The following is a 27614-nucleotide window of genomic DNA, read 5'->3' on the forward strand; positions in this document are numbered from 1 at the left end:
CACTTGTAATTGAGTATTTTTATACTGTTGTATTGGTACTTTTACTTCAGTCAAGGATCTGAATATCACTGATCAACAGTCACTGGTCACAGAGTCAGTGGTGATGTTAATTTTGGAAAATGTAGGAGGTGTTTAATGTGCTTACCAAGAGTCAGAGTGGTGCATTTTGTGACATCGTCCTGGGTAATACAACAGCAGTATTTTCCTTTATCCGATGACGTTACGTTGAGGAATATGAGCGAAGCGTTTCCTTCTTTGAGTTCTTCTATGGGGATGGATAATCTGTCTTTATAGTCGACATGGATTGTTGATTTACCTTTTCTAACTTTGTAAATGTCTACACTTGTTCCGTTACTCCACTCCACAAAATCATTTTCGACTTTGATCTTGAACTCTGGGAAACATGGGAGAACGGTGTCTTTGTTGACCACGGCTTCGACCACAGACTGGGTCAACTTAAAATCTTTTGAAGTAGGACATTTTTTTGTCAGACCTGTAATATAGAACACAAAGTGACAGTAAGTAGAGACACAGATGTCAGCCATGTCAATGTAGAATGACAATGAAGATCGATAGATAGACAGACAGACAGACAGACAGATAGATAGACACCAAAAATGAAGTATAAAAAATAGAAACAATTCTAGTAAATAAACATAAATAATAATCAAATTATAAAAATCAAATTGTCATAAATCATATTGCTAGTAAAAAAACACACTCAAAGTCAACACACTGCAGCTCCCAATGCAGGTATTTCGTGCACAACGCTCTTCTTCAGACTAAAAATCAACTAGAACATCGCCATCTTAAATATACAAAAGGCCATGGTCACCTGACAGTGACATGATGTACCAATCCCAAATACACAAATAGAACTTATTCAATATTACCCATCCTCCAGCAGTGTCAAACAAGAGTCAAGACCAAACAAAATTCACTGTGGTGGTGTGTAGACTGATTATTTCATAAACAACAGAGAAAAAAAACTAGAGCTCAGTCGCTCACTGAAACAAGGTTAATTAACCCATATACTGACATTTTCACTGACATAACGTGCAGATAAGAAAACCAGTGTTTTCTTATCTGCATTTTTTGTGGGTTTTTTGGTGTGTGTGCCCATATCTAACTTCGCCACTGCCCATGTTGTTGAGCTATAACCGGTTTGACTTGATTTATACTCAGCCGAAACATTTAGCCCCAAGTTATGAAATAGTTATGTCTTTCTAAAAATGCCCCAGATAAGTTTTTGTTACGAGACTCTGAAAATAAACAAGTTCCTTCACCTTTTACGCAGCAGCTTCCTGTGATGTTCAGCGTTGCGATGTTCATACTTCCAAACAAAAATAAACACCATCTACAGTAACCTCAACACCTCTGGAATCCCTCCCATCTCACCACCTGCCACCATCCAGCCCCTGTTACAGTTCTCTCCAATATCTCCAGCACAGTTAACAACTCTCATGACCGGGATAAAAACCTCCACTTACACCCTGGACCCCATCCCATCCAAACTCATTAAGGACTGCCTCCCTGTCATCTCCCCACTCATCACCGACATCATTAACACCTCCCTCAGCTCTGGTTCTGTTCCCCAAACCCTCAAACTGGCTGCCATAACACCCATCATCAAAAAATCTGATCTCAACACTGACAATCCAAGTAACTCCCCTTCCTGTCCAAAGTCCTGGAACGTGCTGTAGCAGAGACATTAGCTGTAGCCTCTCAACTCAGAACCCACCTCACCTCCAATAATCTCTTTGAATGCTTCCGATCACAACACAACACAGACACAGCCCTCCTCAAAATTACCAACAACCTCCTCCTCTCCTCAGACTCCGGTCACCTCACCATCCTCATCCTTCTTGACCTCACAGCAGCCTTTGATACCATCAATCACTCCATCCTGCTTTCCCGACTGAAATCTTCAGCCCACATCACTGGCACAGCACTCACCTGGATCCATTCCTACCTCACCAACCGTCACCAGTTCATCAGTGTTTAAAACTGCACCTCCACCACCGCTCTTCTCTGCTGCCGAAACCCTGATTCATGCTTTTATAACATCCAGACTAGATTACTGCAACAGCATTTTATACGGCTCATCATCCAAACTCCTCAATAAACTCCAATACACTCAGAAGTCTGCTGCTCACCCACACCCGCTCCCGAGAACACCTGCAAAAAACGGCACTGGCTCACCATCTCACACTGTATTCAACCACAAATCACTTAACAACCTGGCCCCCACCTACCTCACAGACCTGCTCCAACACTACACCCCCCCCCCTGCCCTCCGATCCTCAGAGAAATCTTCTTGCCCTGTTTTTTATCCTCTTTCCATTTCATGTCTTTTTAACCTTCTACATTGTTTACTCCACTTTGTTCTATATTTTTTGTGTTCTCTGTAAAGCGTCTTTGAGCACTTGTAGAAGTGCATTATAAATAAAATGTATTATTATTATTATTATTATTACTATTATTATTATTACAGTCTTTGTAGTTTCCCTTTTTGTTACTACTATACTTCCAGCTCAACAGAGAAACACTGGCCATCAGGCACGTGCACACATAGGGCCCTAGGGGTGCTTGAGCCCCTGCCCTTTTTGCCTCGTATTAAAAAGTGCCCTCTCTCTGTGTGTGTGTGTGTGTGTGTGTGTGTGTGTTTTAATAACATTAATACATTCCTGTTAGGGATGTACAAAAAAAACGGGGGTACAAAAACTCCATGGTATTCTACCGTACCCCGCCAGAGAGAGAGAGAGAGAGAGAGAGAGAGAGAGAGAGAGAGAGAGAGAGAGATATGCCCCATGGATAACTGAGGAGACGTGACAGTGGAGCAACTTGAACCTGTGAGTTATGGTCTAACTAGTCGCCGTCCACTTATTCAACGTGCTTAAATATGGGTAATATTTCAGAAAAACGCTCTATTTTAGTCAGTGTGTCAGCTTCTATTTTTGCCGGACATCAATTCTGCATTGAAGTACAGGTCCGAGGTTTACGAGTTTATTGTGACTTTGCTACTACTGTGTGGGCTAACATAATAATAATAATAATAATTTAGTAATTTCAGCACTCTGGGGAAATAAGCTCTAGGTTATCTGTGTTTGAAATATTACCATCTATATTTAAACTTGATTCATGTTGATTATGCCTGCAGCACAATGCCAAAAAAATCGCACATGCTGCCCTTTTCTATCTTTGAGCCCCTGACCCTCTATAATCATACACATCCCTGTGCCATGTAAACACAGACAGGGAATTTGATGCTAAAAGACTAAAGACAGCAGCTGGTTACAGAACGGCACGTTAAATATTAATTGTGGTCACAGATTTATAGTCAACAAGTCAGTCAATACAATGTAAAATAATGAAATATCGTGGTAGTATTATGGTTTCTGGTAAGTCAACACATGTATATTGAGAAAAGTAAACATTTCGGAAAAAAAATTCAACTAAAGTTAAAACTAAACCTATTTAGGCCTATGTAGTGGTGGTAAATTTCCAAGTTGTTGTGTTATAACCAGTTTGACTCGATTTACAGGTAATCATTGATTATCATCAGACTCGGCGAAACTTTCAGCCTAAAGTCATAAAACACTTATTCTACAAATAAATAACTTCCTGTCACCCACCAGCCTCCTGCTGTGATACGGAGCCACTCAATTACACATGTATTATCATTTAAACTTCTGCTTAATTTCACTCTACTATATTCACATGCCACGTAAGTTACGTGATCATTTTAAGTTTATTAAAGCTTCATATAATGTACTGAAAGGCCGTATCTTCGTGCTACGCTAATAAATGAAATATACTAAGAACAAAACATGCTTTACCTGCATAGTCAGCAAGAGCCAGGAAGATGAGCAAGTTGTACCAAAAGATGTATTTCATCGTAAGATCGGTGTTTGTTTGTGTTGATCAACCGCCTATAACCAAAACTACTAGTAACAGTTTCTCTTTCTCTCTACCTGTATACGGTATACCTATCATTTATCTGGCGTCAAACAGGAAATAACAGTAATTTTTTCAGTTGTGACAACCTAGACGAATGACAAGAGAAAATGCACTGAAGTAGAAAAAAAGGGAAGACGACTACTGAAGAGGAAGATCTTAAATATTTAGGACTGGTTTAGTTAAAGATAAGTCAAATTGGAAGATATTTCCAGTCCCTCCAGGATTTCGCGGGATTTTTTTCTTATTGTTGCCTGAAATGCCTGATTTTGTGGCAGCATTTTTTAAAAAATTGCGGTAAATGTTGCGATGTTTTAAGCACTTTTGTTGTAATTAAATTGCAGGAGACATTGAAAATTGCACACACACACCATCTCTGATATCATTGCACATTCAATTTGATGTTTTGAAGACAGTTTTCACATCGTTTAACATTTTATTTGATATTTATCTCTCTCACAGACACATGCACACACAACACATACACACATACACAGACAGAGACACACACAATATTTATCTCCCTCACAGACACATGCACACAACACAGACACACAGATACAGACACACAGAGTTAGTTGAGTTTACCGTTGCGGCAGACGGTATTTTTTGCCGACCTCACTCCTCCAATTTGCGGAAAAGTTGCGGTGATTGGACAAAATTGCAAGGCCCGCACATAATCGCGCGGATTGGTTGAATTTACGTTAATTGTTGCGATCGCGACATCGCGAATTCCTGGAGGGACTGAATCATTATTTCACTTTAAACATGTTATAATACATACATATAAACTACTGCTGTGCTGTAGACTAGCTGTGTACTGCTGGTTGTGGTTTCTCCAACATAACAGCAGATGGCGTTCCTCACCAAGACTTAAAAAAAAGAAAAGAAAAATTAGGTCAGTAACCAGTAATTTTCCACTGTGTCCACACAGTCATTCAAAAGTAGATGATCAGCTTCTATTGAGCTTCAGCAGTGTGAGTTAGTCATATCAAGTGATATCTGACACATTTACAGTCTTTTTAGCATCAGATTCCCTCTTAGTGTTTCCTGTTGAGTTGTGGTGGAAGTATAGTAACAAAAAGACTTTGGTACTAAAAACACTGAAATGCTGAAACATAGAAGCTTCATCAGTCAATCAATCAATCAAACAATCTTTATTTGTATAGCGCCAAATCACAACAAAGTTATCTCAAGGCTCTTCACACATAGAACAGGTTCTTCAGGTTTTAACTTTAAAGAGACCCAACATTCCCACATGAGCAACAGTGGCAAGAAAAAACTCCCTTTTAACAGGAAGAACCCTCAGAACCAGACTCAGAGTGGGAGAACATCTGCCTCGACCGGTTGGGGTTGAGAGGAGAGAAAGGAAGGATAGAGGAGAGAAGCACAATGAAGGTCCAGGACTGGAATCTGTCATCCGGACGTCTCCAGGCCCAGATTACCTGTGAGACTAGAAAGCACAGACAACTCCGGGGAAGAAGTTCAGGTTATTGAATGCATTAATAGTACATGAATGTTAATGGTTATAGATGGATGGATAGAGAGAGAGAGGGAGAAGGAGAGAGGAGCTCAGTGCATCATGGGAGTCCCTCGGCAGTCTAAGCCTATAGCAGCATAAACTATAGGCTATAAGGCCCCCAAAGCATATCAGAGCCACCAGACCCCCCCACTGTAGTGGTCAAGCACACACCTTTACTTTTAATTTGTCACCTGTCTATACATTCATGCTTCGACAGGTGACACATTTCAATGTACTCCTTGCGTAACTACCATCTGTGCATGCTTTTTTTCTGCTTGCAGGCATATATATCCGGTGTGAACTCAGGAAGTGCGTAGACAGCTGTCAGAAAGTGATTGAAAGAAACACATACAGCATCGAGACAGCATGGAGATTTCATCACTCTGCCTACTAATCTGTGAGAATTTTTTTGTTCTTCAAATAATTAATCTACAGCTCTTTTTTGTCCACTGGTAGTAGTTCTTGTTTCTAAAGTAACACCCTTCTAGTGAAGTTGCAATTTGCATAGGGAGAAAGTGTGCCTGCCTATCTGTCAAATGTCTTCCCTACCTGGAAAGACTGATCTTCAGCTAAAATGATTCTACAACTCATTGTTTGTTTGAAAATGTGTAGACTTTAAGGTGAATGTTTCTTGATTTGAAACCAATTGCAAGCTGAAACTATGCAATTTGTTATAACTGTTAAAAGGGAAGAAAAAATGTGCTCTGGTTAGTGCTCTTTCTCTCGCTCGCTTGTTATTATTATTAAGTACATTCATGCCAGTTTCATGAATTCACTTTTCATAGCTTTTTCTTAACCTTAACCACAGTTTATATGCCCCAACTGTATTTTCCATGGTTGGATATTGTAAAGAGAAAGAATTTTAAAAATATATTATATTGCAGAATTGTCTACAATCAATATTCTATCTGGTGATTTAGATATTGCACTGTTTTGGTGGTCATGTGTAACTTAGTAAAAGTTTAAAAATACTTTGAGCAATCTGAAATCAAAATTCATTGACCAATTAAATGTTTATATTATGTCACAGGGTTGCTATTACAACTGTCTTTTTGTGACCAGCTTATGGCACACACAACAGACAGCTAACATTTCAGAACATTTGACCAGATAAATTATGTGTCCTTATGAAGCTAATTAAAGGGCTGGGCACCTCATTTACATTTACATTCAGTAGTATTCTCTAGTAGGTTTGCATACTATTTTTAGCTTTATTTCTCCAGGTTTTGAGTGATCTGTCTTTAAGAATTCTGCCTCCAGGCCAATACAATGGAATTGAATGAGCCACATCACTGTCATGCAAGTTTCATCTCTAATGCCTGCAAATAGATGGTGGTTTGACAATGTAATGACAGTTCCAGGCACAGGTCTGACCACACCATAGCATTTTCTGAGAAAATGAGGTTTGCTGTTTATAGACAATCACACCAACAGTGTAACCTGGTATTAAAATAACAACACTTCCTGTTTCAACCCACAGCAGCCGCATTGAGCATCCATCCTGACAGAGCTCAGTTCTTTCGATATGAGTACATCTCTCTGAACTGTACAATGCCGGGGAACTCTGACAGCTGGACAGTGAAGAGAAACACTTCCTCTGAGTTGTCTGTTCAATGTGGCGTTGACTTCGGTCGCCAAAATGGGTCCGTCTGCACCATTAGGCGTGCCTACACAGAAGACAGTGGACAGTACTGGTGTGAGTCTCCACAAAGGGAGTGCAGCAACGTTATCGACGTCACAGTGAACAGTAAGCTTGCAATGCCAAACTGTCTTAGAGCATCTGTGTGTTTTAGCTGTAGTTGATTTCTCTCTGCACAGAATTACACCCTATGAAGGCTGAAGTTAAAACTTTTAAGAATCTGACATAAACTCTGCATGCAACATAAGCTACACTGTCATCTCTGCCCTACAAAGCCAAAACACATACATCCTGCTCACCAAAGTTCAAACATCCAAATTCTCATTCCAACAGTCTACTGCAGGAGGGGAACTGTAGCAGTAAGGTAGTTGTGGTAAGGTCAGATGTTTTGCTGAAAGAGGAAAGAGATGGGAACAAAAATGATCAGGATCAATGTTTCCTGAATTGTCTGGATTAGAGTGTCGGCCACAAAATGGGTTCCTACATTTAAAGCCTGCACACACTAAAAACTACATTCATTCTACTTTTCCCAGCCAAGGTCAGCATTAATTTGCTGATGGATAAATGGAATGATTTCTCTGAGCTCACATAGAATCTGGAGCAAGGAGGATTTGAGACATCACAACTGGTTTCTGACATCAACATACACAAGGGGGATTTGAGGGGATCTTTAATTATGTCTGGAGCCATTGTGTTCATGATCTACAGTAAGTGGCAGAATGCCACTAAAATAAACCCCCCCCCCCCCCCCCAACATGTTTACTCTATCTTTACACTATGTATGTCATTTTGGTATTAGCACTTACAGAAAACACTTTAATATCTGCAGCTGCACAGACTCAGAGCTATAAATGTCAAGATTAAAAAACGCAACTGTATGACCAGTGGTGCTATGGTCTGTATCTTTTGTATTTCAGTTGGTGTTGTGATCCTGGAGAGTCCTGCACTTCCTGTAACAAAAGGAGATAAAGTGACCCTCCGCTGTTCCTACAGGGAAAAATATGCAAAGAGCTCATCTTCAAACTTCTCTGCAAAGTTCTACAAAGATGGTAATTTCATCGGGACTCAAACAATAGGACAGATGACCCTTGAATCGGTGTCCAAGTCTGATGAAGGCCTTTACAAGTGTGAACATCCCACAGAAGGACAGTCTCCACAGAGTTTGCTGGCTGTGAGAGGTGATGATGTTACCTAAATACAGCGAGTGTGTGACAGGATGTCAGCTCCATTGTTTAGTATGATAAACATTTGTCTGTGGAAAGCTGCATTTGATAAGCCTCTTATCAGACACCACATTTTTGTGCCCAAAAATAGGTTAAGCAGATTGATGAACAACTTTTACCTTGTATTTGCCTTGTTGTACTGTTTTACACATTTTTCAGGTTATGCACTTATGTAACTTCTGACTAGGACCTGCTTGCAAAGCTAACACCTCTGGTATTCTTATTGAGCTCTCGACCCTCACATTGCAGAGTTTCCCAAGACAAAAGCCCCAGAACTATTTCTCTGTCATCATTTTTTTGTCTAGTTTGTCTTTCTAGTTATTAATCTGACATAGAAATGCTGTTTGAGATTTCAGTGTTATAATTATAGTCTGATGAAAGATCACAGTTTTAGGTTTTCCCTGGTTTGACACATCTCAAAGTCCAACACAGATTGTAAAGATTTGATCGGATTTCATTCACTGTGACATGCAATGGACTTGCAATCTTTGAACTGAGATATTTATTTTCGTCCTCACAGACATCCCTCCTACTCCTCGTACTCATGTCATGACTATGCCCAGGCTGGTGTGCACCATCCTGCTGATCGTCCTCTACAATGCCATCCTTATTATGTCTATAATCATTTACCGGAAGTGGGCTCGAGGTAAGAACGCCTGAAAATGTCTACTCTAAGTTGGCTCTATATTAGCTGTGATTGACTGGCGACCTGTCTAGGGTGTACCCTCTTGCCCAATGACCCCCCCCCCCCCCCCACCCTCCAGAGGACTAGGAGTATTGAAAATGATTGAAGCGTACAAGCAGTGACACTGTCAGGAATCCCTTCAGTAATGATATAACTTAATATTAAAAGCTTTGTAGTGAAGTTGTCCGACTGCTAACAGACTATGGTCTTATTTTTTGAAGTTAACATGCTCCAGAGCAACATAGGTTGGTAATCGTGACATTGAGAATCTGTTGACCCACTTTGTGTGGAAGCAAAGGCTATGACTGTGGTTGAAAGTGTGAGGTTAGCAGAGCCGGTTGTCATAGCAACATTGGTATAAATCAGGAAATGAAAGAACAAAGAGCAAAGCTAAGCGTTCATTGTGCACTGATGCCCCCTACCTGAACCTCAGGGTCAGTGACAGCTCGTCAAAATGATGACAGGTGTAGTAAAGCTTTGACCGAATGATTCAAAAGCTGTTTCTGTGGAAATAAACTCTAGTTTTTAAAAATGTAATTGAATTGATTCCACTAAAGAAAGACTTTCTCACTTCTGGTTCTTTTGCAGGTCGAGCCAAAGCAAAGAAGAGAGCTTCTCATCATCTGCAGCAATGACTTCTTTACTGCTTTGCTGTTTTCTTCTAAAACCCAACTTGGACTGTCCCCAGAATATAAAACAGACCTTTCAAAATTCAATGAGCCTGTACTTGATCTTAAATCTTCCAATCAAGTCCTCCTAATTGTTCCTGTCTACGTCAGGGTCAACATTTAAAAAACAGTTAAAAACCTACTTTTTTAGGATGGCATTCTTGTAATATATTAATGCAGAGGTTGTGCACACATTTGTTTTTATCAGTTATCAGTGTTTTCCTTTTATCAGGTTTTAAAGGATTTTACAGTATTGTTTTTAATTGGTTTTATTTTAACTCATTTAATCTCTGTAATATTCTTTTATTTTAAGCTGTTGTTGAGCTATCTTCACGCTGTTCTATTTTTAGAAGTTACTCTTTCTGTCTCTCTTTTGTAATCTCTTCTGTTTTATTACCTTGAAAGCACTTTGTAGCATTTGCTTTGGAAAGTACTATATAAATAAAGATTATTATATTATTATTATTATTTAGCATGCTAATATTTGCTAATTAGGAACACACACAAAGAACAGGTGATGACAGCAATGCCATTAGTTTGGCTGGTATTTGTTCATAAACCAAATGGTAACAACCACCACTTGAGGCTGAAGTACGTTAAAGTGTCACTGGCGGCAACTGGATCCCTCATCTGACTCCCATTCAAGAGGCTTCACCTTTTCTCTAGAAATACGAAGTTAATCATTTTCCTTAATGAGTCATTCTGGTCTCCATCTCTAAATTCAGGCCCTCTTATAAGTGTACCGGTGGTCATTTTGGAAATTATTACTCAGTTAATAAGATTTGAAGACTTATAGTAGCTTTGACGTTGTGGATGTTGATTGACAGTTGGCTCTCTTAACATCATCATCTGCCTGCACCTCACCCTCTTTTTAAGTATTTGTTCAAAAAGTCCCTTGCATTTCTATTCAGGCTACACCAGTTTCGAAAATAAAAATGTTTTCAACCACTATGTCAAGGAAAATTAGAAAGATAAAAAAAAAGCTTTTGCGTGGTTCAAATACCATACATTTTGGAACAGGCCTACTTTAAGAGATTCGATCAGCAGATGATTTACATACAACAGTTTAAAAAGAATAATTTAAATGATTATGTTTCATGTGAAGCCAGTCCTAAATTCAAGCTGAAATCATCAATATTATTTTTTTTACCCATGTTTGTCGCAAAAGTGCATTTTATATAGATTTACATTTGTTTACATAAAGCATTCATAGTATGGCACTCATACAATGTTTATAAATCTATATATGAAAATAATGAAATACAATAAAAAGGCAGACAAGAAAAGAGAATATAAGATAAAATAATGTTTATATGTAACTTGGATGTCTAAAAATAGCTCCATTTTTTAGATGTGTATGTGTTTTTAATCAGTAAATCTAAAGTATTAGTGCTGACTGAGCTTTTACACAGTTGACGGTGTGACCTCAGTGTGGAAAGATAAACGATAGGAAGGAATTTTCCTGTGACGTTCAACAGGTAGTAAAAGTTATTAAAGAATAATGAGGAAAGACCTGTTTAACCAGCCATGAATAGTAAACAGCGTAGTAGATTAAATGACTAATCCAGACATGAGATTTGATGGTGTTATGTAAGACAAAGAAATTGTTTGACATGGTGTTACAGGATGAGTCAGGACAGTTTCTATAATTAAGAAGAAAACGTGAATGTCTGAACCATATTTAAAGACAATCCATCTGCTAGTTTTTGTTATATATTTCAAACTGGACGACTGAAATATCAAACAGGCTAATGTTATCATAATAGTCATAGAGTCAAGCACTGGAGTATCTAAGTCAGGGCTTTTTTGAGTTTGAGACTGTGGGCCTCCCCTCTGAAATAACCTTACAATACCCTTATCCCCTAATTAATTAAGTCTGGGGGTCCCTTCCTACCCTCTGCTAATTTGACCCTTAAGCTTGTCTGTGTCACACTGTAAGGTCTAAATGTAAATACCTACTTAGACGAATGGATTAAGCGCCAACTATTAAATCAATAAGTACTTATTTTTTAGTCATTCATTGTTTGGTTGCCGTAGTTGCAGCTCCACGTCTCAATGTCCGTCCATGCTGCTGTGAGTAAAACAAATATATAATGCATATAATGCATAATGCAACATTATGATATTCATTGTCATACATAAATAATTATTATACAAAAAGCATAAAATGTCATTTCATTTACATAAAAACTGGCTGACCTTCGTGGCTTCAACAGAGCAGCGTCAGCAAGACGAGTAAGATGCAGGAAGCCCATCACAGGAAGTAGGAATGTTTGTGAGGAAACACGAGGTGGGTCAGCCAGGTTAAACACGCCTTGGACTCATCTCTGAAACCGTCATATGGCCCCCTTGACATTCCTCCCTCATCCTTGTTTTTTTTAAATCTCAGTCGGCTCCACTATAGTAGCCATGATCCATTTCTGTTTTGGCTGACCTGTCTGAACTGTGGCTTCACTTTTCTTTTTTACTTTTGTACTTTGCTGTGATTTTAATGTGTAAGCCCTGTGCTGTTAGTGTGATGCATATTTTTAATATTGCCCTTTAGTACTCCAATCTTGTACTGAAGTGCAGTAAAAGTACTTTGTTGCACTCCATCACTGTTCAGTAGTGTAATAACAAACACAGATGCAGTGCAATAAAACTAGAAAAACATAGTACTGTAATGACTTACTCTTCACCACTGTCAAGCAATTCTGTCAGTTGTAAATTAAAACATTCACTTTTGTTCACTTTCACTCTCCAGAGGTCCAGGAAAAAGCAATAAAATAAAAAACAGATCAGGAGCTAAAAGACAATGAAGCAGGAAACAGCTGCAGTGTTGCTCTCTTTCGGTTTCAGTTTGTGTCATGACCTCTTTTGTTCTTCTTGATAGACACTCAGTGACTCAACTGTCTGGAATATGAAGGGGCGGAGATACAACCGTGTGTTTGTTTATTTAGTTTCTGTAACCTTGGTGATGTCTGCTTGATGTCACTGAGGAAGCGTGACAGAGCGTAAAGGCCTGAGCATGGTTCTTCTGCTTCCAAGCAGACAAATCCACGTGGAAGGACGTTACACACACACACACACAGACTAATGAGAATGTGTGTGTGTGTGTGTGTGTGTGTGTGTGTGTGTGTGTGTGTTCCCTACGAACAGTAACAGACAGGAAACGTCCAGAAGTGTTTTTTTCTGCCCGTTTAAAAACACAGAATGAAATTGGACTGAGTCATTATTCAGCAAGAGTTAAGACACAAAACCTCTGCCTCTCTATCTCTGTCGCAGACATGTTTAAACTGGATTTGTGGACTTTTACTCTCTGTCTGGCTTTCACCGCCTGGACTCCTGTTGAGGGTAAACTACATTTCGTGGGTTGAGCATAGCTCAGTGGGTAGCGCACCCGCCCCATATGTTGAGGCTATAGTCCTCGTTGCAGGTGACCCCGGTTCGAATCCCGAGTCGAGCGGTCTTATCCTGTGTGTCATTCCCCCTCTCTCTGCCTGTTTCCTGTCTATCTTCCTGTACATTAAAGGCAAAAAAGCCCGAAAAAATATACTTAAAAAAAAAAAAACTACATTTCGCTACTACTAGTTGTGTTTTAGTATACGTTTTACGAATTGTAACGTGAACTTAAAGTAGTCGTCACATCTAATGTAGAATCACTGTATATCTGCATTAGGGTTTTAATGTTGATATGACTTGAAGTGAAAATTACAGAAAAGTGATTCCAGTTTTTCCAGTAAAAAACACAACTGTTCTCTCTTTTTCACTTAAAAGCAATAAAAATCTACACACACTGCAGGTATTTTTTTTATTAGGATGCCACTTTCTGACGTTTTTCTTGCTCTGCTACAAACAAAAAAAAAAAAAAAAAAAAGTATTTTCACTTGCCATTCATAGTCAAGGCGTGTTTAGTCATTTGGGGGCCCAAGGCAAACCCAGTCAGTGGGGCCCTCCTCATTCTCGTACTGAACTGACAAAAGTTTTACTCTCACCTGAACACAAGGTCTTCAATGTGGGCAGCAGCAAGTAGGTTCAGCCTGGATATTGTTGTATCTTGTGTTACTAAAAAAAAGAAGACACCACAAAAGATAACAAAGTTAATTATGAGAACAAACATTTTAACAGTATCATTTTATCAAATTTACCTTTTGTCTTTCTTTCCTTCTCCCTTTTCTCTTTTTCTTTCTCTCCCTTTTTTCCTTGTGATGCTTTCTTCATCTCCCTTTCTCTGTCTTCCTGTCCCTTTTCTATTTTTTTCTCCTTTGTGTTCTTCCACTTTTTCTTTCCTCTCCTCTTGTACCATCAGGTCATATTTGTTTTTTGTTTTTTGTGTTTGTTTGTTTTTCCGGGCATGTCTGTACATGACAGACTTAAATTTGTCCAGTGAATAATATTGATCACCAAACAAAGATTTTGAATCAACTAAAAGATGTGAATTTGAGAAAATTCTCCTATTTCCTGAGCTAGATAAAATCTTTCTTGAGGATTATTATCTAACAAGTGAATCATCTCAACGCTTTTACTGTAATTAATAAGAACATTAATCAGAATTTTATATAGCTGACCGCTTTTATACTTCCATCTTCGTGATGAAAAGGGCCACTTCTGTCACTCTCTACTTCATCTCATCCTCGGCTGACACTGACAGCAATGCTGCTACTGGAAAGAGCGTCTAGCTTGTCCAGTGTTGGGAGGGTTTCTTTTAAAATGTATTCCCCTACAGATTACTGATTACATGTCCTAAAATGTAATCTGTAATGTATTCCCTTGGATTACTCAAGTAAAGTAATGCATTCTAAATATTTTTGTATTACTTTTAGCTTACTTCAAAATCGACTAGTTGAACGTGTTTATGTGGGACACTGATTTTAGTTCACACTTACTTTAGAGCTTATTCCTGTCCTTAGAGAAAAAGTTATGCAAATACACAAAACACAAATGTGGTACATTTTGTCCTGCAACTGATACTATTTAAAGAAAAATGTCATCCAAGAGTCAACATGCTTCAATTTATTTTACCTTTATTAATTTCCACAGCTCAGAAATGAGGGAAATTCAAATTCTTAAATATTGATGAATGAAGAAAAAAAAATGGGCTCCAGCAGAAAGCTCAAGCCCTCCAGAAAGTAGTGCAGTTGGCTAAATCTGTCACAATAGCACAGTTCAACCACTAGATGGAGACAGAAACCGTGTGTTTGTATTGAGGACGACGACACTACCTGCAATTCATCCCCATGTCATGTAAATAAATGGAAACGGGCTTGAATTGACTCAAAATGATCAAGAGACATTGGAGTAGCTGTTACTAGGAATATTATGCGACCAGACACAACTTTTAAACATAAAAAAGCAAAGGTAAGACATAATTTGTAGTTGTACATTGACAATGGGAAGTTTGTTTGGATTATTCTTTTACGGTTTATTCCGCAAGTCACGGAATGGGGGGCGTTGTTGTCCCTGCCGACGGGGGCTCTAGGGCTTAAGAGGTTAATAGTTGCCGGGTTCATTTCATTACTTTATTTTGTATTTTATATACGTAACGCCGTTACCTAGATGCGGCGTCACTGTGAAAAAGGTCGACACCTTATGTAGTTTTGATAAAAACTGTTTACCTTCCTCTCGCCTTCTCCTCTTCTCTGCTCCACAGGAATTACTCCGCTTCATTTTTCTCAACTCAAAACTTCTCAAAACCGCGCCAACAAGTTTGTTTTGGTACCGTCTTCCTGAATCAAGACTGCACATGCGCAATAACATGTAATAGTCCATTACATGAGAAGGGAGAGGGGAGCAGTCAAAATGATCATGATAGATAGCATTTCTATGTATTTTTAAGCGCGCGAATTAAGACTAAAACAATAATAATAGCTTTAAATCGAAGAAACCTTTATTAATCAGTTTTTATGAGACGTTTTTGGTGCCCGAGGCAATTGCTTGTGTTTGCCTAATGGTAAATCCGCCTCTGGCCTTGATAGTTGACTTACAACATGAATCAGATTTGGACACATTTGATTAGTATCTCTTATCAGCGAACCCATAGATGGTTTATGTATATGTTATATTATATATTATAATGCAAATGCAATGGTTTTCCTGGTCTGGCACTCAAGATCAAATTGGGCTGTATGTGACCCCTGAACTAAAATGAGTTTGACACCCCTGGTCTAAATGTAGACAGATTAACCTTTAGTCTGTTACTTAAAATTAACAGATAAGTCAAGTGAAATATAAACTAGTTTGTTTTTATTTTACATATGTTGTTACTTACATTTTTTCTTCTAATATGTGTGATGTTACTGTCTAATTCAAAGCTGACATGGTTCACGAAATGCAAAAAGTGCAGCACAAGTGCCTGCAAACACAAAATACATGACAAGTTCAATACATCTAACCAGAAGAAGGGATGATATTGCACATAACCCATGATAAAAGAAGTAAAACATAATTTGCATTGTGAGGAAATGGATAAAATCTTAAACAAAAACTGAAAACATAATATCTAGACTAAAGTCCAGCAGGTCCAGCAGATCTTTATAACACCTCTACATCTGCTAGCTCTACAGTGTCTACCTGAAGGCACTTATTTGTATTTATGGAATAACATGTGTGATGGATCCTTCAGAATCCTGTGAGCCTGCCTGACCACCATTCACCAAATCAGTCTCTCTTCCCTATCAACACTGTGACAGTTTACACCATATTAGCAGTATGAGAGCTGTACCATGTTTCCATGCCATATCTGATAATTGTTGGAAGAGAAAGTGAAGTCTCTGAGCCAGCCTAGCACATAGATAATTATTGTCCATAAGTATGCCCAAATACTTACAAGTACATACTTGCTCAATTTCCCTGTCACCAACAATCACAGCGTCATGGGCTCTCACTTTCATTAAGTTGAAAACCATTTCTTTAGTTTTATCAGTTGGTGGCTGTCACACCAGACCTTAACATAATAAATAATTAATAAATATTACATTATTATATTGTGTCATCAAATATTGTATAAGTTGCCTTATCAAGGTCCAAGTTATAAAGAAGATGCTCAAATTAAGGCTGAGGAAAAAGCCCCTCAATGTTTTCATGTCCTAGTTGATCAGATAACCTGTCTATAAAAAACTGTCTGCTGGTCTCATAGTTTTTGAAGGTGTAGCTTAACTGAAGCCCATTCATCAAATGTTGAAATGTCTCCACCTGCTGACGACGTGGTGACAGTTAAACCAGTTATCATTCCTCTCTGTATTTATCAGATATTTGTGTGCTTCATGCCCACCCTAAGTTCTCAGAGCCCATGATTAATTATCAAAATGTCTTTTTTTGTCTGACTATAGTCCCAAACCAAAAGTATTATAATACCAGAAAACTACAAAATATAATTATTTGGGAAGCTGGAGCTGGTGAATATTGTGAATCAAAAATACCTTAAACCGATTATTAAATGATCAAAATTATTGAGGATTAATTTTCTATCCTTTGACTGATCTAAACAGTTCTACTGACATGATTATCTGCCAGGTGCTATGTTACTAGTGCTGCAACTAAAGATAATTTTCATTATTGATTAATATGATGATTATTGTCTTGATTTGTTGATAACTCCTGTGGACATAAAAAAAATAGTTACTTATTAAATAATGGTGTTTAATACTAGATCGACCCCTTGTCATGGATACCTGATCCAGTTTTGTAATATATTTAGTTGGTATCAGACTGATATCAGTATCAGTGCATCACTAGTTCTGATATAGCCACAACATGCAGAAAACCACACCCATACTTTTCTAGCTTTGCAGGATATTCAAAATGTTCTTTCATTTTCCAGGTCAGTCTGAGGTGATTAGTTCATCTCAGCCAATCATCGCTTCTCCAGGTGATGATGTCATCCTGCCATGCCACCTGAGCCCAGAGTTCGACGTGCAGGAGCTGACGGTGGAGTGGTCGAGGCCCGATCTGAAGCCTGACCCCTCTGATCGACTGAGCCGAGTCACCTATGTCCATGTCTACCGGCACAGACGTGAGGACACAGCTGTTCGTGGACCAACTGGAACACGGAAACATATCACTGAAAATCATGAATGTGACGCTCGCAGATGAAGGGAGATACAGATGTTTTGTCCCCAAGTTAAACAGCAGAGTGAAGTCTGCAGTTGTTCAACTTGTTGTTGGTGAGTAACGGGCAGACTTAGGAGTTGATCAGAACCAGGGATAAGCCCAAAGCCAGGGACAATTTTCACATTCACTGAATTTAATGTTATTGCATTGTATGACTACTGCAAGCAATGGTATTAGTTTTTTTTTTTTGGTCCTTGAATTAAAATCTTTTTTTTTCTATAGATTCTGTGTCTTCAAGAAAACATCCAGAGCTGCAGTACCAAAAAACACCTCCTAGCTCTGCCCCTGGTGAGTAAACTTGTTAAAATAGTCCAGATTGCAGATTGCTGATGATTTTTTCTTTTCATGTGTTGTAAATCATTACAAATCTTCTGTATTTATTTAACCAAGCCAGGACAACAGAAAAACCACGGCCTGCCACAACTCTCCAAACTCGTGATCCAGAGGATGTGACAGACAGTAAGAGATCTTCAGTATGAACAGGAGGAATGATTACAGCAAGAAAAAACATGTTTAAATGTCCATTTGGGCTCCTGACTGTTTCATTTTTTTTAATGTTGCACATTGGTTTATTAAGACTTTAACAGACCTGCTTTATACAATTATCTGAGCCCATTTTTACACACTTAATTTCCCTTTTACTTAAGTGAAATTTCTGTAAGGTAACAGCGCAGTGTTTTCATAAGTTCACAGATGTTTACAGGAAAGATTTGGAGCTTTGGTGACCCAGACAACCTGAGACAAAATTTGACAGCCTGACTAAGAAAAATAGTCAGAAATCTCTGTCCAAATTCTCACAATGTGACTGCAGCTACAACCCACATCTTCATGCCAACCAATCACAATACATGATGCTGACACTGGCCAAAAAACATTTTGTAAGTTCAGCTTTTTAAATAAAGTTTTGGGAGGCAACACAATTTTTCTCCCTTAATAAGTTCACAGCAAACAAACCCAAAAAGAAGTTCATTAATGTGTCTACTTTCATTTCCTACATTTTCTACATTTTAACACTATGCAGGAATTAATCGGACATGCCTCATATTGACATCATACAGTCTGACATTGCAAGATTTTATGAAAGAAATCTCTTTGATTGTTTTTTTTTCTCCTATTAGGTGGATATCCCAGTCGGAGTACTGTGATCTCGGGTGTAGTGGTTGGCTCCATCTTGCTAACATTTGCTGCAGTCTGTGCATATTTATTTAAAGAAAGCCGTCAAAATACAAATGTAAGTCAGTAATAAACAAAGCATATTGTTGCTTCTTGCAGTGTAAATCATACCAGACTGTTCTAGGAGACATTTAATAATGATTCTATTGTTCTGTTGTTGTTCCAGACTCTGTAGTTCGACATTGTCTGAAGTCTGAAGGAAACCAGCCTAGGTGCCATGCTCTCAAGGGTACTTTGCTTTTTGATGTGAAAGGAGAAGAGAACTTTACACTCTTACCAGCTCCTGAATGTGGTAAATACCACCAAAATGGTTGTGGATGTTTGTGGAGGACAAAGAATTGGATAAACACCAATTTGATTCGTGGAGAGGAGGTCAGGTAGTGGAGGGATATGAATATGGAGTTCACCTCAACAAACACAGAGCTTGAGTATGTTTACAGTATGGGACAAAGCAGCAGTACTTGTACTTCTTGTATATCTTGAGGAAACCTGGGTCCTTAATTTGTGCAGTGTGATACTGGAGATCTTCTGCTGTGGCACGTGTCAGGAACCGTTAACATCTGTGCAGACAGGGAGAAACTGAACAAAGGGGAAAACACAGGTTTAGGAACTCCTCCTCTGATTTGGACCAAAGCAAACAGGTAGGTGTGAAAACAATGTCACAAACTGAACAAACTGATCAGGAAGGCAGTGGAACTTTTTTGTTATGTTTACATCACAAAAACACATTGTGTGTATCCTTGAGGTCAAACAAAAGTGTAAAATGCATTTCCGTTTTTTGCAAATTACTAGCCATGAAAATGTGTTTACAGTATTTTAAATCCTGCATTGTTTATATCCATGTTTCTCCTTCTTTGCCTTTGTTGGTATATTGCTGCATTTATTGGTGTATTGTAGTCACCTGTTCATCAGTGGAATAGTCAAACAATATGGGACAAACTTACAAAAACTCTAAGTGTGTCTGTGAAGATTGATTAGGAATGATTATTTATTTTGACTGCTTGATTTATTCTACATACTGTAGTGAGACTCCATGTCTTTCCCTAGATATTTGTTTGGTGTATTTTTGTTGGGCTGTCTATATCTACAGATATAGTATCTGTAGATATAGCTGTCTATATCTACAGATATAGACAGGAAGGGTTTTATAGAGTCGGTATCAGACATCAGTGTCCTTTTTATTGTGATTTTTCAGCTCAAGAACAGAGACAAAATGTTATACCACCCATTGATGTCATCATAACACAAGGAATGGACTTGCTCTGTTTCATATGAATGCGTCACAACTATTTCTATGTAGGTGGCAGCACTCCCAGTTTTAACAAACATTATTTTTAGGAACAATTCCTTTGAAAGGATTTCTTTTGCATCATTAAAATCTCAGTGATGCCATGAAAGATGCTGTATGAATTACAGCTGCAATGTTTAGTCGATTAATGGATCAGTTGCAAACTGTCAGAATCAGTAACATATTTGATAAGTGATTCAGTCCTAATTGTAATATCTTGTCATTTCTTTAGTCCTCTATGACAGTAAACTGAATGTCTTTGGGCTGCAGACTGTTGTGGACAAAATAAGACATTTCAAGGCTTCATCTTAGATCAAACAACTAATCAGTAATTGAGAAAATCATCAACAGATGAGTCTAATTGTTAGTTGCAGCCCTAAGAATCTACTTATTATATCTCCATCCTGTCCAGGCTGCTGTAGATAAAATAAATATATAGTAATGCAACAAACATTTTGAAACAATAACCTGATACTCATTAAATGCCTGTAAAAAATATCAGATCTTATGTTACAAATTTTAGTTCCAATTTCATTTCATGAAAACCGGCTGACCTTTCTGTCTCTCCAGAGCAGCATCAGCGAGAGTAGCAAGACGCAGAAGCCCACCACAGGAAGTAGAATGCATGCGAGGAGGGACTCAGGCGGCTCAGGCGGCTCAGGGCGCCCTGTTTCAAAACAACAATACCACAAACTGGCCTCAATGCAAAGACAACAAAGAGCTGTGACGACATGACTTTAGGTTAAGCTAGGTTAAACATGCTAGTTTTGATTTTTTAATCAAACATTCAATCAAATTCTGGAGTCTCCAAATGTCTATTTTGGAAATCTGCCTGGGACTGTTGACCGTATTAATTTGTCCACCTTTTTTTTGCATTTTGAAAATATGTATTCACCTTAAAAAGAAAACAACTCTGATGAAATCAAAAACAGGGGGTATTTACATTTTAAAGAATAGAAAAACATGGCTAAAGGCCAAGTCACAGCATTTAAAACAGGAAGGTTTCACCACAAAATCAGCTACTTATAATATCTTTTTTGTCTACTGTGTGGATGTTGATTGTCACAATATTTCACTCAGTTTAACATTATTTTATTATGCTACCTGCCTTGTTAGCACAATTTAGCTAAAGCAGCCCAAGTGTGCAATGCCCTTGTGTTCTTGGTAAGCTAGTATTAGCATGGGTCCAAGGTAGCGGGTGTGTGTGTTTCAAGAATGTGAAGGCAACACCCGACACTTTGTACAGTCCATGGCACAAATACAACTTCTGAATAAGCGTTGTGAAGTTATTATCCCATTAGCAGCCATGCTAACAAATTTACTGACAATAGTTCCCCATCAAGCCTTTTGAGTCATCATCAAGAAGCAAGACCTCACCTTTAACAGCCAGCCAGCTGTCTAGTGATTGTCCGACTCCAGAGATGTTACAGCTGTAGAATCCTTCATCAGATTCAGAAACACTGTGGATGGTCATGTTTCCTGTAGAGCTGGTCGCCACGAGGAGGCCATCTTTGTAGAAATCAGCAATGAGGTTGGAAGAGGAATTCATATCTGTGCAGTTCAGAGTCACGTCGTCTCCATCCATCACAGGAAGGGCAGGACTCTCCAGGACCACAGGACCGTCTGAATGGATAAGACAGAAAGACAACAATTCAGGGATCATGTTGCTTTAGGTACTCTGCTGATAAAGTCAAACACATACTGGTGGCATCACTTTGGAAACTTACGGTTTCTGCCTAAGAGGTAAAAAAACCTCTATGTTTATATTTACTAAAACTCCAGCCTTTAAATATAACCATAGTATGTGGAACAGAAGCTAGACATGCCGTACAAACACAAGAAGTACTGTGGTCAAGGTATAGTTGTGTGTACTTCAACAAACAGGCCAAGATGTTGCTTTGGACCTTAAATGTTGCTACATCTACATTTGATATTTAGAGAGCAAAGGTAGGCTTTTACCACAAAAGAGAACATAAAATGAGGTTGTTGAAGGGAATTAAATAAACAACAAATTCTAATTTTCTGTCTAGCTCTGCTTCTGTCAGAACTAGATGCGAAATAATTATAATAATTATAATAATTATAATACTAATATTAGAAGTTCCCTAAAAGCCTTTGACGAAGGTACCTTGAGTGTAGTTTGTTTAAGCTCACCAGTCACAGTGATGTTGATGGCATCGCTGCACCTTCCTGCTCCAGACTCACACCAGTACACTCCAGTGTCTAGTGGGTAAACATCATCAATGAAGCAGTTAGATTCATTTATTTTATTCCTGGGTATGGGACACTCTACATTTGAGAGTGTAGATGTGTTCCTTATAACTCTCCACTGAGAAGACTTTCCTGGCTCCCCACAGCTCAGAGAGAGCGACTCGTAGTGAAATAACTGGGATCTGTTGGGAAGGACTCTGATGGAGGCTGCGAGAGTGAGAGAAAATATCACAAATTAAGATCTCAAACAACTGAAGTCTTATAGGAGTGAACAACTATGACAGCTTTGCTGGCAGGTTTCGAGTTGTTTGCTTCCTTGTTTCACAGATGTTATGTTTTTAAAAACAAGCAACATGTAGCTGTTGGACATTTCAAAAAATAAGTTCAACTTGTGTCTCCCACACTCTCTCTGCTGAGACGATGATGGACTCTTGTTCCTTTTGAATGACAATGAGAGAGAATTGATGATTTTTGTGATATCCTGCCAAGTTTTTGTTGTATGACTTATATTTATGCGATTTTGTTGCAGTAAATGTCAGATTTAGCCAAACATTTCTAATTTTCAGTCCCCAGACAGGATGATGTTATCAATAACAATTAACAAATATAATCAATAGAACACCCAAAACTACATCATTTTAGTGTGTAATTGTCTAGTCTAATCTAAAATAATGCTCTTGTTGTCTGAAATGATGGAAAACAAATCGTATCGTCGATTACGTCGATACGATTTCATCTTGTAAATTTTGAATTGAAAAACACTCACCAATGACTGTACACAGTGTTGTGATCTCCATGCTGCTTGGTTGCAGATAGACTGACTGACTGTGAGCCTGTGGGGCTTTGGGAGGGGGGTGGGGGTCTCTCAACTACAATCTAACTGAATGTCACAGAGGCCACAGCTTCCTGCTGTAGCTACTGATCGTCTCCAGGTCCAAATGTGCAAACACTTTGTTTGTGCAAGATGTCTCAGCTTTTTTTTACACAAATTATTGTACTCAAATGTCAAAGGTTTGTGACTGTGACTCCTTTTACTGTGACTATAATGATTAGAAATGTAAGATATAAAGAGCAATGAGCCATAGTGTAAACAGACCCCTCAACTCTTCCGCATATTGATAGTGGCTTTCGCCTCACGCATGTAACACACGCACGAGAGGAAGCGCCAGTGTGTGCGACCGTCCATGCCATGTGACAGAGAGAGAACAATGATGATGATGATAAAAAATAAAAATAATAATACATAAATAAATGATTAAATAAACACGTGTAAAGCTTAGTTCAAATATAAAGTAACTTGTAGTTGTTTTGTTTGGTCGGGAAAAAACAAAAATAAATAAATAAATTAATTAAACAGCGTTTCTTTGCAGTGTTTCCCAGAAAACTTTACTGACTGTACTTTACTGTAAAGTCTGAACCGGATTATACTGTGATGAGTGAAACACTGGGGGTTCCTGTTCAGAGAGAGAACTAACTTTTATTCTAGTTCTACTCATCATTATCTCAGTCTCCTCAGTTTCATTTCCTCATTCATTCAGTCTGTATGGAGCGCTTATTGAAACTGGTTCACTAGTGAAGGTTTTACTGTCTCAGACTCTGGTTCAATATTAATTTGTTTCTCAAGCAGTATCTTTACTATAATTACTGATTCTATTTCATTTCATTTCATTATTTTTCTTTCACATTTAAATATTACACACCGCAAATTCAGCCTCAGTTCAGTTCTGTTATAACACTGACTCTCAACTACATTTAAGGAAACGGTAGGCTACAAAGCTTTTAAACACGTCAGTGAAAAATCAGTCTGTGGTTGATCATCTGATGGATCATCAAACTGGAAATATCTGAGTGAGCAGGATCGAGCAGCATTATTATGAGTCTAGATAGATTTGAACCTTGATATATATTAAGTATTATTATATTAAGCAAATCACCAAACACATTATTACTGATTCAAACTGAGAGTATACGGTAATTTATGTCTTTACTTTTGAAAAATATTTAACTACATATTTCACCCCTTCACTTCCTGTGTTTTGTCCCCCGTCAGATTAAAGATGAACAAATATATTTAACATATGAAGTAGCTGCAGCCTGACACACAGTCAGATTCAACTTCATCATCATTAAGGAAACATCTAATGAAGTAAAGAACAACGCTGAATAAAACTGACATTTTTCCTAGCTCTGACTCTTTTTTTTTTTAAAGATAAATGTGCACCCTGCGCATACACATGCATTAATATTTCTGTGGTGACTATGCCCTGTACTTTTAGCACTACTGGAGGCTAATGGATCGGATTCGTCTAACGTGTACGCAGGTTTCAATTTTATTACCTTTACATACATTTACAATAAACAAACAGAAAACAGCCCTTTGCTCCTGAGCATAGTCAAACACTTTCTCTCACTATCAGCACACACACCTGGCTTGATTAGACCTTTTTATCTGTGCCCAGCGGGCCTTTTACCGTGCTCCCCCTAGCGCTTGGGAGGAGCATTACCACTCAGTGAAATCAAATATATGGCTCCTACAAAGACTCCTATACTGCCTTTTATTTACCTGTTGCCATGGTGAATCTTTGTTTCGGAGCTCCATAGACGATGGCTGTTTGTTTCTCCACTCATCACGCCTAGAGATCGATCTGGCTGTGATCAGCTGTTCTAAAACTGAAAACTCAGAGTTTCCCATCAGGTTAATAAACTTAGAGTTTGGTGTTGGACTCAGAATCTGTTCAAACCTGTTTTCTGGAATAGACCTCTGATCCCCCCCCATACAGGAAATACGGGAAACTTCTAGAAGATTTTTGTTTTGGTTTGTTACGTAATGACATCATGAGGAAACGTACGTGTGTGGGTGTGTGCCAAGAAACGTCATCGCCCGCAGGTTTTAAAGGCAGAGTAGTAACAGAGTGAGTCATTCAGTAACAACTGACAGCAGCGCACACGCTGTTTCTCTAGGACGTGTTTTAACTGGACTTTATGGACTTTAGTGACATGTTTGTGACATTTTTTCTCTGTCTGGTTTCCACCGTTTGGACTGCTGTTGAAGGTAAACACCTTCCTGAGCGACACTAGAATGAATGAATGAATGAGTCCGAGAACATGATGTGATGTTTTAAGGTTTGTTTCCTGTGACCACAAACTAAAGAAAATGTGAACTTTATCCAGTATAAAATGCAGTTTAAAGTGGATTGGAAGCAAAAAAAAGCACAGCATGTATAAACAGAGTAGGTTAAAAAACAAACATTAATACAAATAAGATATGAGATAAAAGTTGAATAGATTTTAAAAATGAAACTAAATAAAATCAACTCTAAAACACAATATTATCTAGAAGCTTTGCAGCAAAGGTGTGTTTGAAGTTCTTTTTTAAAATGTCCACAGAGGTTTGATATGAGTAACGTGCTCCATAGTTTTGGTGCATAAATCATGAGGGCAGCTTTGTGGAGCTTTAGACACAATGAAATAAAACTTGTAGATCATTACAAATTCAGCAATATATGAAGGTTACAAGATTCAAGATTCCTTTACTTAAAAGGTGCTATACCATTTAAAGCTTTGTCGGTAATTAGAAAGGCCTTAAAGTCAATTCTTCAGGAATCAGGAAGCCAGTGCAGGTTGGTATTGCTGCAAAGTTCTGTATGAGTTGGAGAGGCCTGTAAAAAATAGTACAATTTAATCTGCTAGTAATAAAAGCATGTGTTAATTTTGCAGCATGGCCAAACTTTGGCAACATTTCTCAGGTGAAAGAAAGCTAGTCGTCATAGTTTAACTGCGTAGTGCCATTAACGTAACAGAGCTATAAACATAGATAAAGTAATCTACAGTGTTGTCTATTACTCAAAACTAACAGATGAGTCAAGTAAAATATAAACACGTTTGTTTTTATATTCTATTTTATTCTAGTCATATTTTCTGATAGATATGTGTGATTTAACCGTTCAGTGTAAAGTGTTTCACAGAGCTGTGTTAAAGACAGTATAATGAAATACAATATAAACATGTAATGTACTTTATTTATACAGCCCTTTAGGTGTACCAAAGTGCTTTACAGCAGGTAATAAATAAAGAGAGGAATAAGTAAAAACAATTAAAATAATAAAATAACAGTGAAAGCAATAAATAAAACAAAATCGAATAAGATAAATTAAGACAAAATAAGATAAAATAAGATAAAAGTGTCATACTACTGGGTGTTAAAAGCCATCCTAAAAAAGTAGGTATTATTTCCACCAGCTAAACATGGTGGAAATAATACACAATTCACAAGACAACAACATAGTGATAGTGGTGCACTAATGCAAAAAGTGCAGCAAACACAAAATACATGGCAGTCCATAGACATCAAAAACAATGCTTAGGTGCATTTGTACAATCAAACAATAAGCAAATACCAAACAGACCAACCAACACTGCAGTGGTGCACTCAGATACCAAGTTAAATAAACCTAACTAAAAGAAGGGATGATACTGCACATAACCCATAATAAAAGAAGTAAAACATAATTTACATTGTGAGAAAATAAGTTAAATCTTGAAATGTCTTGACCAGCCGGTCCCTGTTTCTTATAACAGCATTACGACTGTGAAGGTTGAGTTGATTATTGAGTCGTGCGATAGAAGTTAAGGTAAGAAAAGGTTATAATAGTTGCGTCTACCTGAACGTCTTCCTGAACCATTTCTATTCATGTGTCCCTGTGAGCCTGCCTGACCATTCTTCAAATCACTTTCACTAATTGCTACATAACCACAATGTGCAGTAAACCAGTTTACAGACTTTATTCCCTTTGCAGGAAATACACATTTTTCCTCTGTTTTCCAGGTCAGTCTGAAGTGATTGGTTCATCTCAACCAATCATCGCTTCTCCAGGTGATGATGTCATCCTACCATGTCACCTGAACCCTGAGTTAGATGTGCAGGGGCTGACGGTGGAGTGGTCGAAGCTCAATCTGAAGCTTGACACCCATGTCTACGTCCATGTCTACCGGCACAGACGTGAGGACTCCAACATGAAGAACCCGGCGTACAACGGCAGGACGCAGCTGTTTGTGGACCAACTGGAACACGGAAACATATCACTGAAAATCATGAATGTGACGCTCGCAGATGAAGGGAGATACAGATGTTTTCTTCCCAAGTTGAACAGCAGAGTGCAG

The 27614-nt window shown here is 38.3% G+C and overlaps 2 protein-coding genes across 2 annotated transcripts; one reads left to right on the forward strand and one right to left on the reverse strand.

The window, feature by feature from the left end:
* Positions 1–5845: 5845 nt before the first annotated feature.
* Positions 5846–9781, forward strand: LOC128384144 (Fc receptor-like protein 5). Its single transcript, XM_053343733.1, has 5 exons — positions 5846–5876; positions 6960–7226; positions 8036–8296; positions 8862–8987; positions 9615–9781. Exons 1-5 carry the CDS (start codon positions 5846–5848, stop codon positions 9659–9661), a joined length of 732 nt encoding a protein of 243 aa, XP_053199708.1. The 3' UTR covers positions 9662–9781.
* An 11780-nt stretch (positions 9782–21561) lies between these two features.
* LOC128383594 (low affinity immunoglobulin gamma Fc region receptor II-b-like) lies at positions 21562–23278 on the reverse strand. Its single transcript, XM_053343192.1, has 3 exons — positions 23221–23278; positions 22398–22661; positions 21562–21866 (listed from the first exon to the last, which is right to left on the reverse strand). Exons 1-3 carry the CDS (start codon positions 23249–23251, stop codon positions 21562–21564), a joined length of 600 nt encoding a protein of 199 aa, XP_053199167.1. The 5' UTR covers positions 23252–23278.
* Positions 23279–27614: the final 4336 nt, after the last annotated feature.

Source organism: Scomber japonicus, chromosome 22, assembly GCF_027409825.1.
Source record: "Scomber japonicus isolate fScoJap1 chromosome 22, fScoJap1.pri, whole genome shotgun sequence".
Lineage (NCBI taxonomy): Eukaryota > Metazoa > Chordata > Actinopteri > Scombriformes > Scombridae > Scomber > Scomber japonicus.

Bases quoted from the DNA above. Each gene is read 5' to 3' on its own strand.
- LOC128384144 (XM_053343733.1), top strand. From the start codon at position 5,846: ATGGAGATTTCATCACTCTGCCTACTAATCT. The intron at 5,877-6,959 runs GTGAGAATTTTT...TTCAACCCACAG, and splicing joins ATCACTCTGCCTACTAATCT to CAGCCGCATTGAGCATCCAT. The intron at 8,988-9,614 runs GTAAGAACGCCT...GTTCTTTTGCAG, and splicing joins TTACCGGAAGTGGGCTCGAG to GTCGAGCCAAAGCAAAGAAG.
- LOC128383594 (XM_053343192.1), bottom strand. From the start codon at position 23,251: ATGGAGATCACAACACTGTGTACAGTCATTG. The intron at 22,662-23,220 runs GTGAGTGTTTTT...TCACTCTCGCAG, and splicing joins AACACTGTGTACAGTCATTG to CCTCCATCAGAGTCCTTCCC. The intron at 21,867-22,397 runs GTGAGCTTAAAC...TTATCCATTCAG, and splicing joins CATCAACATCACTGTGACTG to ACGGTCCTGTGGTCCTGGAG.